General features: G+C 38.1%; 1 protein-coding gene across 12 annotated transcripts in view; it reads left to right on the forward strand.

The window, feature by feature from the left end:
- Positions 1 to 15560, forward strand: part of ANKHD1 (ankyrin repeat and KH domain containing 1) — a 161139-nt gene that overhangs the window by 71704 nt on the left and 73875 nt on the right. For all 12 annotated transcript variants that reach the window (XM_064277089.1, XM_064277118.1, XM_064277097.1 and 9 more), the window contains exons 8-9: positions 11803 to 12040; positions 12284 to 12475. In XM_064277089.1, the coding sequence (XP_064133159.1) occupies positions 11803 to 12040; positions 12284 to 12475 (430 nt within the window). The remainder of the gene's footprint in view (positions 1 to 11802; positions 12041 to 12283; positions 12476 to 15560) is intronic.

Consider the following 15560-nt stretch of genomic DNA (forward strand, 5'->3'; position numbering starts at 1 on the left):
TGTTGAATTCTATTGACTAGAATTTTGTTGAGGATTTTTGCATCTATGTTCATGAGGGATATAGGTCTATAATTTTCTTTTTTTTGTGGTGTCTTTATCTGGTTTTGGTATCAGGGATATGGTGGCTTCATTGAATGAGTTTGGTTTGGTAGTATTCTGTCCTTTTCTATGCTTTGAAATACCTTTAGCAGTAGTGGTGTTAACTCTTCTCTGAAAGTTTGGTAGAACTGCAGTGAAGCCGTCTGAGCAAGGGCTTTTTTTTTGTTGGGAGTATTTTGATTACCTTTTCAATCTCTTTTTTTGTTATGTGTCTATTTAGTTGTTCTACCTGTGTGTGTTAGTTTAGGTAGGTAGGGTGTTTCTAGGAATTCATCCATTTCTTCTAGGTTTGCAAATTTGTTAGAGTACAATTTTTTGTAGTAATCTGATATGATTCTTTTAATTTCAGTTGGGTCTGTTGTGATATGGCCCATCTCATTTCTTATTTGGGTTATTTGTTTGCTTTCCTGTATTTCTTTGGTCAGTCTGCCCAATGGTTTATCAATTTTGTTAATTTTTTCAAAGAACCAGCTTTTGGCTTTGTTAATTCTTTCAGTTGTTTTTCTCTTCTCTAATTTATTTAGTTCTGCTCTAATTTTTATTATTTGTGTTCTGGTGCCTGACGGATCCTTTTGTTGCTCACTTTGTATTTGTTCAAGTTGTAGGGACAGTTCTCTGATTTTGGCTCTTTCTTCTTTACGTATGTGTGCATTTATCGATATAAATTGACCTCGGAGCACTGCTTTTGCTGTGTCCCAGAGGTTTTGATAGGAAGTGTTTTCATTCTCATTGCATTCTGTGAATTTCTTTATTCCCTCCTTAATGTCTTCTGTAACCCAGTCTTTTTTGAGCAGGGTATTGTTTGATTTCCAAGTATTTGATTTCTTTTCCCTGATTTTTCTGTTATTGATTTCCACTTTTATGGCCTTATGGTCTGAGAAGATGCTTTGTAATATTTCGATGTTTTGGATTCTGCAAAGGTTTGTTTTATGACCTAATATGTCATCTATTCTAGAGAATGTTCCGTGTGCTCTAGAAGAAAAAGTATACTTTGCAGCTGTTGGGTGGAGTGTTCAGTGTAAGTCTATGAGGTCAAATTGGTTGATTGTAGCAGTTAGATCTTCCGTGTCTCTACTGAGCTTCTTACTGGAAGTCCTATCCTTCTCCGAAAGTGGTGTGTTGAAGTCTCCTAGTATAATTGTGGAGGTGTCTATCTCACTTTTCAGTTCTGTTACAGTTTGTTTTATGTATCTTGATGCCCTGTGACTGGGTGCATAAATATTTAATATGGTTATATCTTCCTGGTAAATTGTCACTTTAATCATTATGTAGTGTCCTTCTTTATCCTTTGTGGTGGATTTAACTTTGAAGTCTATTTTGTCAGAAGTTAATATTGTCACTCCTGCTCTTTTTTGATTGTTGTTTGCTTGATACATATTTTTTCCATCCTTTGATTTTTCGTTTGTGCCTCTAAGTCTAAGGTGTGTCTCTTGTAGGCAGCACATAGACGGATTGTGTTTTTTTATCCAATCTGCAACTCTCTGTCTCTTTATTGGTGCATTTAGTCCATTTACATTCGGTGTAATTATAGGTAAGTATGAGTTTAGTACTGTCATTTTGATGCCTTTTTGTGTGTGTTGTTGACAATTTTATTTTTCCACTTACTTTTTTGTGCTGAGTTCTTCTTTGTAAATTGTGTGTTCCTCGATTTCATAGTAGTTGAATTTATTTTTGCTGAGTCGTTATGTTTTTCTTGGTTTTTATTTTGACGTATGGAATTATTAGACCTCCTTGTGGTTACCTTAATATTTACCCCTATTTTTCTAAGTAAAAACCTAACTTGTATCGTCCTGTATCACCTTGTTTTCCTCTCCATATGGAAGATCTATGCCTCCTCTAATTAGTCCCTCTTTTTCGATTATTGTAATCTTTTACATAATGACTTCAATGATTCCCTGTTTTCAGCATTTCTTTTCTTTTTTAAATTAATCTTATTATGTTTTTGTGATTTTGCTATTTGAGTTGATATCAGGATGTTCTGTTCTGTGACCTTGCGTTGTGTTGCTATCTGATATTATTGATTTTCTGACCAAAGAATTTCCTTTAGCAATTCTTGTAGCTTTGGTTTGGTTTTTGCAAATGCTCTAAGCTTGTGTTTGTCTGTATATGTTTTAATTTTACCTTCATATTTGAGAGAGGGTTTTGCTGGATATGATTCTTGGCTGGCGGTTTTTCTCCTTCAGAGTTCTATATATGTCATCCCATTGCATTCTTGCCTGCATGGTTTCTGCTCAGTAGTCTGAACTTACTCTTACTGATTCTCCTTTGTAGGTGACTTTTCTTTTGTCCCTGGCTGCTTTTAAAATTTTCTCTTTATCTTTGGGTTTGGCAAGTTTGATGATAATATGCCTTGGTGATTTTCTTTTTGGATCAGTCTTGTATGGGTTTTGATGAGCTTCTTGGATAGATATCCTTTTGTCTTTCACGATGCCAGGGAAGTTTTCTGCCAACAGATCTTCAACTATTCTCTCCGTATTTTCTGTTGTCTCTCTCTGTTCTAGTACTCCAGTCACACACAAGTTATTCTTCTTGATAGAGTCCCACATGATTCTTAGGGTTTCTTCATTTTTTTAAATTCTTTTATCTGATTTTTCTTCAACTGTATTGGTGTGAATTGCTTTATCCTTCATCTCCCCCACTCTGCATTCCAATTCCTTGATTCTGCTCTGACTTCCTATTGAGTTGTCTAATGCTGTAATTTTACTGTTAATCTTTTGGATTTCTGAATGCTGTCTCTCTATGGATTCTTGCAGCTTATTAATTTTTCTACTATATTTTTGAATAAGCTTTTTGATTTTTTCAACTGCTTTATCAGTGTGTTCCTTGGCTTTTTCTGTTGATTGCCTTATTTCATTTCTGAGGTCATCCCTTACGTCTTGAAGCATTCTGTGTATTAGTTTTTTATATTCTGCATCTGGGAATTCCAGGATTGTATCTTCATTTGGGAAAGATTTTGATTCTTTAATTTGGGGATTTGTAGAGGCAATCACAGTCTGCTTCTTTAAGTGATTTGATATCGACTGCTGTCTCCGAGCCATCTATAAGATAATGTAACGATTTATTGTATATTTGCTCACTAAGTCTTATCTTCTTGTTTTGTTTTGTTTCAGTATACCCTGATGGGCTACTAGGTTGCACTGTCTTTGTAGCCTTTGAATCGCTTATGTCCTATTACCAGCTGGTTTGAGCTGTTACCAGATATATAAGCCTAAGAGTCTATTCACTATTCTTGAATAGAATCAGCTCAGGTTTTCCGATATTGGGTCACCAAGTGTGTGGTGTAGACTGTCACCTATTAACTTAGAGGGGTAGTGGTGATAGTTGTGTGCACCAGATTCTAGTAGCAGCAGGGGGTCACATTCCAAGGAGGGCAGGATGCTGACAGCCTTCCCCCACGTGCCAGTGAGGTAGGTGTGTCTCTATTCCTAGAGCACTTCGGTGGGTGGGCTCTGCAGCTGTACCTTAGACACCCAATGCTTGTACCTCTAAAGATTGATAGGTGTCACTATCCTCAGACCCCTTTTGCAGGTGGCTAGGTGGTTTGGGTGGAGCTTCAGCCCTCACTTCCCCACTGTAGATCAGTGAGGGCTCTGTTTAAGAGGTAGAGAGGTATTAGACCTCAAAAACTTGTCTTTCCACTGCTCGGCTAAAACAATTACATTCAGATCTCTATCAGAATTGCCTTTACATTATAATAGCCACTTTGTTCCCTGTAGGGAAGAAAGCCAAAGATCGTGGATCTCATATGCTTGGCTGGAGCTAGTTCTGTATTTTCATTCCAGTTTAGGGAAGTTAGGGAAGGATTTTTTTCCCCCTGGGTTGTTAGTTGCTGCTTCTCTCAGGCCAGGAGAATGGGTTAGAACCCCCCCCACACACAGAGCACTTCACTCCCTGGCCCAGGAAATTGCAATGTTAATGAAGCCCCCTGGGGCAGGGAGGGGAGGGATCAGATAGATAGGAGAGAGTAGCACAGGGCAATATAGACAAAGCTACTTATGTTGTTTGGTAATGACTGTTTTATCTGAGATTCCAGAGGGGATTGTATCCTGTGTGAGCTGGCTGGGTCGAGATTGCCCCCAAGGGTTAGGCCTCTGTCCTGTGCTTGCATCGTCTTAGGAAGCTGTGATCAGCTCCTTCGCTCCTAGTCTAAAGCGCAGCGCCAAGGTTTTCTGGCTGGGACGCTGCACTCCAGGCTCCAAAAGCAGTTGCTGCTTCCCGGTGATTTCTCCTGTCAGCCGTGTCATTGTGCAGTCTGCGTGCTCTGGCTGGGTTTCCCCCAAGGTTACTTCAGGGGGCTAGGGCTGCGTCTCGTTCTTGCGCCGTCTCAGGAAGCCGGGCTCAGCTCCTCTGCGCTTAGTCCAGAGTCTGGCGCCAAGGTTTTCTGACTGGGACACTGGCTCTAGGCTCCGAAAACAGCTGCTGCTTCCCCGTGGTTGCTCGTTCTCTTCTCAGCCAGGTCAGTGTGCATCCTGCTTGCGCTGGCTGAGTCTCTACCGAGGTTACTCCAGGGGGTTAGGGATTAACCCCGTCTTGCCCTGTCTCAGTGAGCCGCAATCAACCCCACCTCTCTTGCACCAGGGAACTGCGAGGGCTTAAGGCTGTGGCGAGGGATACCAGTTCCAGAAGTGGTCACTGCTTCAGGGTGCAGCTTTTTGCTCCCCTGTCACTCAGGTCAACTCTTTAGTTCTGTGTTTGATGGTCAGAGTTTGCAGATTGTCATGTATGTGATTGATTCACTTGTTTTTCTGAGTCTTTGTTGCAAGAGGGATCAGCGGTAGTTTCTACCTAGTCAGCCATCTTGGCCCCACCTCCAAATGTTTTTTTGAGATGTGATTTAGTAAGCACATCATTACCTGAGTTAATTCTTATTCTGCTGTGTAATAAACCACCTAAAACTTAGTTGCCTAATACAACAACCACTTATTATCTCTCATGATTTCTGTAGATTGACTTGGGTAGTTCTTCTGTTGGTGTGTCTTGGTGGAGGAGTCTTTTCATGGAAATTTCATGTAGTCAGATAAGGGTTGATTGGGATTTCCAAGAAAGCTTAACTCACATGTCTGGCACCTCGGTAGGAGTGGCTGGAAGGCTAGGCCCTCTCTCGCCATGGGTGGTCTCTCCATGTGCCTGTCTTGGTTTTCTTTAAAGGTAGCTGGATCCCAAGGATTAACATTCCAAGAGAGGTGGAGAACTGGCACATCATTTTTGCCATTTTCCGTGGGTTTAAGCAGTCACAGGGTAGCTCAGATTCAAGGGGAGGGGAATAAACTTCATCTCTTGATGAGGGGGTATGACAAAGAATTTCCAGCCATCTTTGTACGACTCCTAAAAAATGTTATCTTCCTTAATATAAATAATTCTCAAGCGTCATCTGTATTGCTGTATTTCTGAGCAAGTTGTCCTTGTTCTACTGAAGATATACCAACAATTCAAGGTAATCAGTAGAGAGCATAATAGGATAAAAATTGGAGCTAACAATCTGTACAAACAGATTGCAATTGGAAGATGTAATACATTTGGTTTAATGATTCTCCTAAATAACTGATTACAGAATAAATCAGGAATATGTTTTTAAAAACCTTCTTTCTCAAACTCCTAGAAATGCTGGATAAATTATAATACTTTTAAATTCATTATAGCTTATGTATAGTAAACTGCCAAATCTTAAGTATATGGTTTGAAGTTATATATCTATAACAACTAGATCAAAATATAGCACCCCAGAAAGTTTCCATGTCCCTCTCAGGTACTACCCCATCTTCAAGAGTAACTATGATTCTAACATCTAGCATCATAGATTAGTTTTGCCTGTTTTTGAACTTCATGTAAGTATAATACAATAAGTATTCTTTTGTGTCTGAGTTCTTTTACTCAGTGTTACTTGTGTGAGAATCATCCATGTTGTTCCATTTTTTCAGTAGTTTTTCATTTTTATGTAGTATTCCATTGTATGAGTATACTTTTTAATTTGTGTGTGTGTGTGTGCATTAGGTGAAAGTTTACACAGCAATTTAGATTTACATTTGATAGTTTTACGTAAAGTGTTTGATGGCTTTGGTTCCATTCCCTACTATGTGTCAGCATTTCCAGCCTGGGTTCCTGGTTCCCCTTCTTCCTTTGTTGTTGTTGTTGTTGAATTGTAATCCATATTGAAGGCAGCAGTCTTTTTTTTTTTTTTTTTATTGTGCTTTAAGTGAAAGTTTACAAATCAAGTCGGACTCTCATACAAAAATTTATAAACACCTTGTTATATTCTCCTGATTGCTCTCCCCTAATAAGACAGCACACTCCTTCCCTCCACTCTCTCTTTTTGTGTCCGTTTGGCCAGCTTCTGACCCTCTCTGCCCTTTCATCTCCCCTTCAGACAGTAGATGCCAACATAGCCTCATGTGTCTACTTGATCCAAGAAGCTCATTCTTCACCAGTATCATTGTCTATCCCATAGTCTAGTCCAATCCCTGTCTGAAGAGTTAGCTTTAGGAATGGTTCCTGCCTTGAGCTAATAGAAGGCCTGGGGACCATGACCTCCAGCGTACTTCTAGTCTTGTTCAGACCATTAAGTCTGGTCGCTCTACGAGAATTTGGGATCTGCATACCACTACTCTCCTGCTCCCTTAGGGGCTCTCTGTTGTGCTCCCTGCCAGGGCAGTCATTGGTTGTACCCAGGCACTATCAACCTCTTCTGGTCTCAGGCTGATGCAGTCTCTGGTTTATGTGGTCCTTTCTGTCTCTTGAACTCATAATTACCTTGTGTCTTTGGTGTTCATTCTCCTTTGCTCCAGGTGGAGTGAGACCCATTGATGTATCTTAGATGTCCACTTGCTAGTGTCTAAGCCCCAGAAGCCACTCTCCACAGTGGGATGCAGAATGTGTTCTTAATAGATTTCATCATGCCAATTGACTTAGATGTCCCCTGAAACCATGGTCCCCAAACCCCCACCCCTGCTACACTGGCCTTTGAAGTGTTCAGTTTATTCACGAAACTTCTTTGCTTTTGGTTTAGTCCAGTTGTGCTGACCTCTCCCGTACACTGTGTTGTCTTTTCCTTCACCTAAAATAGTTCTTACCTACTATCCGATTAGTAAATACCGCTCTCCCTCCCTTACCCATCTCAACCATCAAAGAATATTTTCTTCTCTGTTTAAACTATTTCTTGAGTTCTTATAATAGTGGTCTCATACAATGTTTGTCCTTTTGCAGCTGACTGATTTCACTCACCATAATGGCTTCCAGATTCCTCCATGTTATGAAATGTTTCATGGATTCATCACTGTTCTTTATTGATGCGTAGTATTCCATTGTGTGAATATACCATAGTTTATTTATCCATTCATCCGTTGATGGGCACCTTGGTTGCTTCCATCTTTTTGCTCTTGTAAACAGTGCTGCAATGACCATGGATGTGCATATATCTGTAGGATATATTTCTCTAGGATATTTTATTATTAATCTTCTGAACTTCTGATTGCTGTCTCTCTGTGGATTCTTGCAGCTTATTAAATTTTTCATTATGTTCTTGAATAACCTTTTTAATTTATTCATCTACTTTATCTGTGTGTTTTTTGGCTTGTTCTGCGTATTGCCTGATCTTCCTAATCTCATTCCTGATGTCTTGAAGAGCTCTGTATGTTAATCTTTTGAATTCTGCGTCCGGTAACCCCAGGAAGGCACCTTCATCCAGAAGATTCATTGATTCTTTGTTTTGAGAGCTTGCTGAAGTGTTCATGGTCCACTTCTTCATGTGACTTGATATTGACTATTGTCTCTGAGCCATCTATAGGTTATTGTATTAGTTTATTTTATGTTTGCTTACTGTATCCTGGCTTATTGTTTCGTTTTGATATGCCCAAATTGGTTGCTCGAGTGAGCTAGCCTGATTATTTTCACCTTTGAAGCTCTGACTTCCTGTCACCAGATGGCTGGAGCTGTTATCAGGTATATCAGTATAGGAGTCCATTCACTTTTCTTGTATGAATTTAGCTCAGGTGTCCAGGTAGTTGATCATCAAGTGTGTGGTACAGGCTCTGTCCTACAGTATTAGAGGGGCAGGGGTGATTGGTATAGGAACCAGTATCAGGTTGCAGAAAGGGTCATGCACTAAACAAGGCAGGGGGCTTAGAACCGTCCACTGGGTGTCTTTGAGGAAAGCATATTCCTGTTCCCTAGAGCGTACAGGTGGGTGGGTTCTGCAGATGGACCATGGGTACTCAATGCTTTTGGTTTTAAGGAGTGGGAGGTACCAGTTAGCCTTGGGCTTCTGTCGCGGGTGGCTGGGTGGCCTGAGTGGAGCCACCTGTCCTTATGCCCTTGATGCAGGTAGGTGAGGACCCTGTTTAATAAGCAAAGCGGTGTCAAATATCAAACACCCACCTCTTCACTGCATAGCTGAAACAGTTGCAGTCTGCCTACAAAGGCGTATTCTCCTGAAATAGGCCCACACAGGACCATGCAGTGGGGAATGGTGTTCACAGTCCACGGACCATTTATGCCTGGGTAGAAGCTGCTTCTGTCTTGAGCTCCCCCGGCTAGTGGAGCTGGCAAATCATCTTTTCCCCCAATTGTGAAATTATTCCTACTCCAAGGCTGGGAAGATGGCTGAGGGTGCTTAATAGGGCCTATCTCAGGCCCAGGGAAATCAACAGACATTGAAGCCGGCATGGGGGCTGAGAACGCGTTAAAATATTCGCAAGTACTTAGCTTTTGCTGAGAGTGCCGTTCTTCTCTGGTTCCGGAGGTATGAGTAGGCTGTGTGGCTGGCTGCTTTTCCCTGAGGAAACTGCAGGTGAACGCTACCACCAGCCGGCTTTAGCCACTCCTGGGAATGGTGTCTGAAGGATCCCCGTGTTTCACGTCTGGTAGTTCCTCTTTGCTTCTAAACCGTCTCTCCCGCTCCCTGCCACTCAGTCCTTTTTCTAACTTTGCCTTAGATGTTTAGGGCTTCTCGCTTGTCATGAATATAATCATTTCACTTGTTTTTTTGGGTCTTTGTTGTAAGAGGAAGCATCTGGCTATTCTGCCATTTTGGCCCCGGCTCCATGATACATCTTTTTTATCCTTTTATTTTCAACCTACCTACAATGTTTTTACAATGTATTTGAAGAAAGTTTCTTATAGACAGCATATGTTTGCAAAATGTTTTATCCACTTTACTAATCTCTGTCTTTTGATTGGTTTGTTTAGAGCATTTACATTTAATATGACATGGTATTTTTATGTTCTGATCCTATGTTGAAATTTACTTTTTCATCCATTTTCTCTTTTATTTTCCTTAACGTATTAGTAGTTATTTTTGAAATCCTTTTCTGCTATTTGAGTCACTCCTGGGTCTACTGTATATGTTTATTTTATCTTTTGATTATCATTTTTTCTTCATATTGTCTAGTAATTTTTTATTACAAGTCATACATTGCAGGTGGTACGTTTTGGAGGCTCCTTATTATGGGGTCCTCCTCTTAAAAATATTGTATTTTGTTCTGGCAGGCATTTAAATTGCCAGAAGATCACTTCGATTCTATTGAGACTTGATTTTTGGCTTTGTCCTTATTCCTTGTGTGTGGTCCTTACTCTTTTGGTATGGCCTTCTATCATCTCAGTTGAAAGCCTGGGGTATTCACCAAAGTATCTCAACTCTGGCTGAGCCTGAATTTGCAAAGTCTCCAGCCTTGCAGCAGCTATTGTCTGCTTGGCATTTCGGAGTCTCATCTTTGGCGTGCTCAGCTCAGGAGTTGCCCAAGTATCTTAGAAGAATTTTATATAGCTATTTGAGGCTCCTTCTCTATGTTTTTCTTTTTTTCTAGCACCTTGCCCCCACTCCCTAAACCCTAGCTATCTTGGCAGCCCTGTATTCTGATTTTTGTTTCCTTTGCCCACAGAGATGGTCACTCTCTGTTTATATTCTCTTTCCCTGGGCTGTGGTTTAGAAGATGCCCACAGGGGAATGGGTGAAATGAATGTAGGGTTCATCTCATTGTTCCCTCCTTTCAGTGATCATAGCCATGGTGTGGTTGCTGTCCAGTGCGTCCAAACAGTTCCTTTATATTTTTTCCCCAGCTTTTATAGTTGTTTATGGTAGAAGGGATCCCTGGTGGCACAGTGGTTAGGAGCTTGGCTGCTAACCAAAAGATCAGCATTTCAAATCTACCAACCACTCTTGGAAACCCTATGGGGCAGTTCTACTCTGTCCTATAGGGTTGCTATGAGTTGGAATTGACTCGATAGCAATAGGTTTGGGTTTTTTGGGATCGTGGAAGAGTAAGTCCAGTACCAACTACTCCTCCATGGCTGAGACCAGAGTCTTAAAATTAAAAAAAATTTTTTTCTAATACTGATGTTAGACTTTAAGATTGGATTTTTTTTTTTTTTTGCCTGTAGTAAATATAATATTGTTCATTAATATTAGAAGTGTCTAGCACAATTCCTCTATTAAGGTAGATACTGAAGATATGTTAGCAAAATCTATAAAGAATCTTTAAAGACAAAGTAAAAATTTATTGGGAACCTGGAAGGGCTAGGCAAACAGCAGTTCCCTGATCTGTAGACACTTATAGATCCTTGTTTTCTTTTCAAATAGAGATGTATTTTAAACACCAGATAATTCAATACAGTAATTTGGTTAAAATGTATTTTATTTTACATGTATTCGAAGTATTAGTAAAACTAAAATTTTAATGTAAAGTCATTTCTTTTTGGCATCGTATCAAAAGTGATTAAAACTGGGCTAGTCATTTAGTTAAGTATAATGAAACTCTTAATGGATGCTGAAACCTAACATTTAATTAAGATCTTTTATAATTAAGAATTGCCAACCTTATAAAATCTTATTTTCGTACTCAGTCTTTACTTCTTATTACCAATATTTTGGTCATTTTTGAAATGCAGAACAACATAGCATTAGACTTTATATAGCACAGCAGGAGTTAAGGCCTATATAAAATTTGAAAGTCAAGCATTTGAAACTGAAAGAAGGGTGTTTATGGTGAAAGAGGGGTAGAATGGATACCCTCCATAAAAATGTCTTATTGTTTATTGCCTTACTATCTGTGCAGATGGACGCATGGAAAAATCATTTACAAATGAATAAGGTCTTTATTTTACATCTTTGTAAAATTCTTTGCCTCATTGCAACAAGCTGTTGTAATGAGGAAAAATATAGGGTAGTATCGATCCATAGAGGTTTACCTTGGTGACATAATCCCAAGTGATAATGACTTCACAGAATTTGTTGTGTTATTTTTTTGTCAAGCCTTTGTTTCTAAAATAGAGCTAATACCATTTCTGCACTTAAACGTGACACTTAAGTTTGAGGATATGGCTGTATTTGATCCAGCAGGAGTATAAACAGTAATTATTTTCAGGTACTGTTGACTATAGATTTAACAATTTTTTGTTAAATCAAAGAATACGAACGTTCAAAATCATTTGGAATTGTAACTGTATGTCACCAAGTCTGATTCTTGTCAAAAATTTTGGGCTTGCTCAAAAGTAAGGTAAAATAATTTTAATGGACCTTTGGTAAGGCAGATCTCAAAGTACTCAGATAGACATGGTAATATATATACATCTAAGCTGAAACTTTTTTTCCTTTTTTCCTCCTTTCTGTCTTTTCCTAATCTCTTGTTTCTCTTCTCCACTATTAAAAAAAAAAAAAAAAATCTCGAAACAACAAAAAAAATTCCCCTCTTCTTTACTTCTGAAAACCTGCAGGATGGACATGTAGAGGTAGCACGTTTGCTTTTGGATAGCGGTGCTCAAGTGAATATGCCTGCAGATTCATTCGAGTCCCCATTAACGCTAGCTGCCTGTGGGGGGCACGTTGAACTGGCAGCTCTACTTATTGAAAGGGGAGCAAATCTTGAAGAAGTTAATGATGAAGGATATACTCCACTGATGGAAGCTGCTCGGGAAGGACATGAAGAGATGGTGGCACTACTCCTAGCACAAGGTATGGCAGTTTTACTTCTTTAAAAAAAAGAAAATAATGTTTCCTTTGAGTCTTTTGTGTCAGTATCAATATTTACTACAACTAAAAAAAATTTTTTTTTTTTTGCATTGATGATGAAATTATCAATGCCCTGAAAGGAGGCACAGAAGCAGAGAATATAGATTATTATCACAGTTTAGAACAATAATATGTTTATCGTAACACTTTGACAATTAGTTTTATCTATTTTTATGTTTTTTCCAGGAGCAAATATAAATGCGCAGACAGAAGAAACTCAAGAAACTGCTCTTACCTTGGCTTGCTGTGGAGGATTTTCAGAGGTTGCAGACTTCCTGATTAAAGCAGGGGCTGACATAGAACTTGGCTGCTCCACACCTCTGATGGAGGCTGCTCAGGAGGGACACCTGGAGTTGGTTAAATATTTGCTAGCTGCTGGTACGTGGCTTTAAAAATGTCTTTTAGAAAAAGATGTATGTTACTTTCTTAATTTGAACAATTTACCTCAACTTTTTAGTTTCTGCAAAAGTTGAAAGACAGTTTCACAATTTAACTGCTCTTCTTAGGCTCCTAAATTTCCAAAAATGTCACTTTTCAAAAGAGTTCCTATTGTTATGTTTGCTAAGTGACCATAAGGCTTGCCATTGACCTCTCTCCATTAAATGGTTTGTGGCTTCTAGAAGAGTGAAGTGATTCCTTCCTAGTTTCTGCTAACAAGAGGAGGTGGGAAAGACATAGAGGTTATAATTTGTTTATTTCTTGACATTTCCAAGTCTGCACAGAAAACAGAAACAAACAGTAAGTGGGAATTTTATGTTTCTTGGCAGAAGTACTTAGTTTAAAAATAATTTGTGCTTTATATACTATTAAGCGATAAATACTATTAAGCGATAGCAACCAAGTATTACACTCTTGGCTAATAGCATAAATGTATTTTTACGTAAAATATTTGTAGTTGTGAAAAGCAAAGTAAGAATGCACTAGAAGAAATTGATCCAGATAGATGTAAACTATCTGGATCAATATTTAGTTACACTTAATTCATCTTTTGGGCCTTTACTGATAACATTAGATATAGCCCAGGCTCAATTTTTCCTTTCAATCATTATTGACATCATTTCTTAAACTAGATTCTTAATGTTTTGGATGATTGTTTAGATTTTGAACTAATACACCAACCAACCATAAAAGCTGACCTCTTCCCTGACTCAAATATTATTAATCACTTGTGGTGCGGTGGTTAAGAGCTTGGCTGCTAACCAAAAGGTTGGCAGTTCAACCCCCAACCACTCCTTGGAAACCCTGTTGGGCATTTCTGTTCTGTCCTATAGGGTGGCTGTGAGTCAGAATCGACTAAATGGCAACCAGTTTTTTTTTCATATGTAGTTAGTGTATATATTATTCAGTCATTGTCCCCACCCCTGCCCCATCACTTTTAGTTACTGTCCATGTCCCATTCAGGAGTCTTTCTCTACCAGTGTTACCTTTCTGTATTCTTCCCAGATGCCTCTTATAACTAGAGTCATGCTGTTGTACGAGGTTTTTAAAAAAAGGAATAAATGTTTATTAAGAAATTATTGAAAACCAGACATTTTGCTTAGTTCTTATATTATCTCTATTTATCATCACAGGTCCCAGTGTAATAAGAAGTATTAAACACATTCTTTTTTTTTTTTATACATAGGGAAATGAATGCCCAATGATGTTACATAATTTCACTAAGGTAACCAAGCTAATACATGACAGAGCCAATATTCAAACTTGTTTTTCTATTTCATCATCAGTGATTCTTATATTTAGCTCCTTTTGTTGATTTGAAGTAGTTAGTTCCCAGAGCTATTACAGAGGTTTGAGAATCACTTTCTTTATATAATCACTACCTAAAAAAAATTTTCCCCATATTTGAGTGTGATTTATTTACGAAGTTCTTGTAGTGTAGCACTAAAGGAAAATCCAGTAGGTCTTTTAATACTCCAGCTCCAGTGCCATCAAGTCGATTCCGACTCATAGTGGCCCTATAGGACAGAGTAGAACTGCCCCATAGAGCTTCCAGGGAGCACCTGGTGGATTCGAACTGCCAGACCTTTGGTTAGCAGCCGTAGCACTTAACCACTACGCCACCAGGGTTTCCCTTTTAATACTACTGCCTCTATAATTAAAAAAATTTTAAATACCTCTTTGTTATGATGTTTTTTTAACTTAAAGAAAATAGTGTAATGAACCCATCAAACCCATCACTCAGCTTTAATAATTTTTAATTCATGGCCAGTTTTATTTCATATATAACCTCTCCCCATTCCCTATTTATTTTTATGAAATTATTCAAATATTTTAAATTTAACACTCTAAATTTGAAAATAAATTATTCAAAAAATAAATTTATTTTTATAAAATTGTAAATATTTTAGTATGTATTTTTAAATGATAATATTTTAAAGAAATTTTAATAATTTCTTAGAATCATCAAATATCTAAGCAGTTTTTATATTTCCCTGATAGTCTTGTAAATGTGTACGTGTGTGCTTACCGACTTGTTTGAACCAGGATTCAAATAAAATTTATATATCGATATTGATTGATATATCTCTTAAATTTTTCTAAATTCGTGTGCTCCCCTTCCATCGTTTTTTTTCCTTGCAATTTTTGGTTGAAAAAATGAAATGTTTATCTTTAGGCTTTTATGCATATGGATTGCTGATTGCACCTCCATGATTTTATGTAACTTATTATTCTGTTCCTTGGATATCCCATAAATTAGTAGTTAGATCTAGAGGCTTGATTGAATTCTGTTTTTGTTTTTTTTGACACAGCTACTTCATAGGTGGAATTTGTGCACTTTCTTCAGGAAGTAATGTCTGATTGCCTCTCTTTTTGTGATATTAATAGCCATTGGTGATCATTGCTTAGATTAATTAATTGGTAGTTATAAAGTGGTGATATTCTGAATTCTGTTATTCCTTCCTTTTTTTTTTTTTAATCTAGAATATGCCGAGAAAGAGAAACTTCCCCTTAACTATTTGATTACCCTTAGGTACAGATTATAGAGGAATGGCAGAATAGATGTTTGATTTTTTTCCTTTCATTTACTAGTTCCAAAATAATGAAGTGGTCCTCTAGCATCCCTGACAGGTAACCAGTGGAATTTTTTTTTTTAAGTTGAACATCATTTTGTACTTCTAAATTTAAACATATATCATGGTTTTTACTCCATCACAGTCATCATTCTTTTTGATGTAAAAATTGTCTAAGGATTAGACAGTTTGACTATCTGTGGTCAATAAGGTTAGCTCTTAAATTTTTTTGATGGGACCTCAGTATAGTCAATGATCATTTCTTTGCTTTCTGATATGGCAAGATGTTTCAGCCTCATCTTCTGTAGTTCTTACCCCAGTCTTGGAACAAACCATTTCTCTCAAATGCCCTAATTCTACTTACTAGGAAATGGTATTAAGAGACCATAATCTAAGCTAGAGGTGCTATTTCTCATTGGTCTCTCATTGTTTCTAAGCTGTTTTAGTTAGGA

This window comes from Loxodonta africana, chromosome 2, assembly GCF_030014295.1.
Source record: "Loxodonta africana isolate mLoxAfr1 chromosome 2, mLoxAfr1.hap2, whole genome shotgun sequence".
Classification (NCBI taxonomy): domain Eukaryota; kingdom Metazoa; phylum Chordata; class Mammalia; order Proboscidea; family Elephantidae; genus Loxodonta; species Loxodonta africana.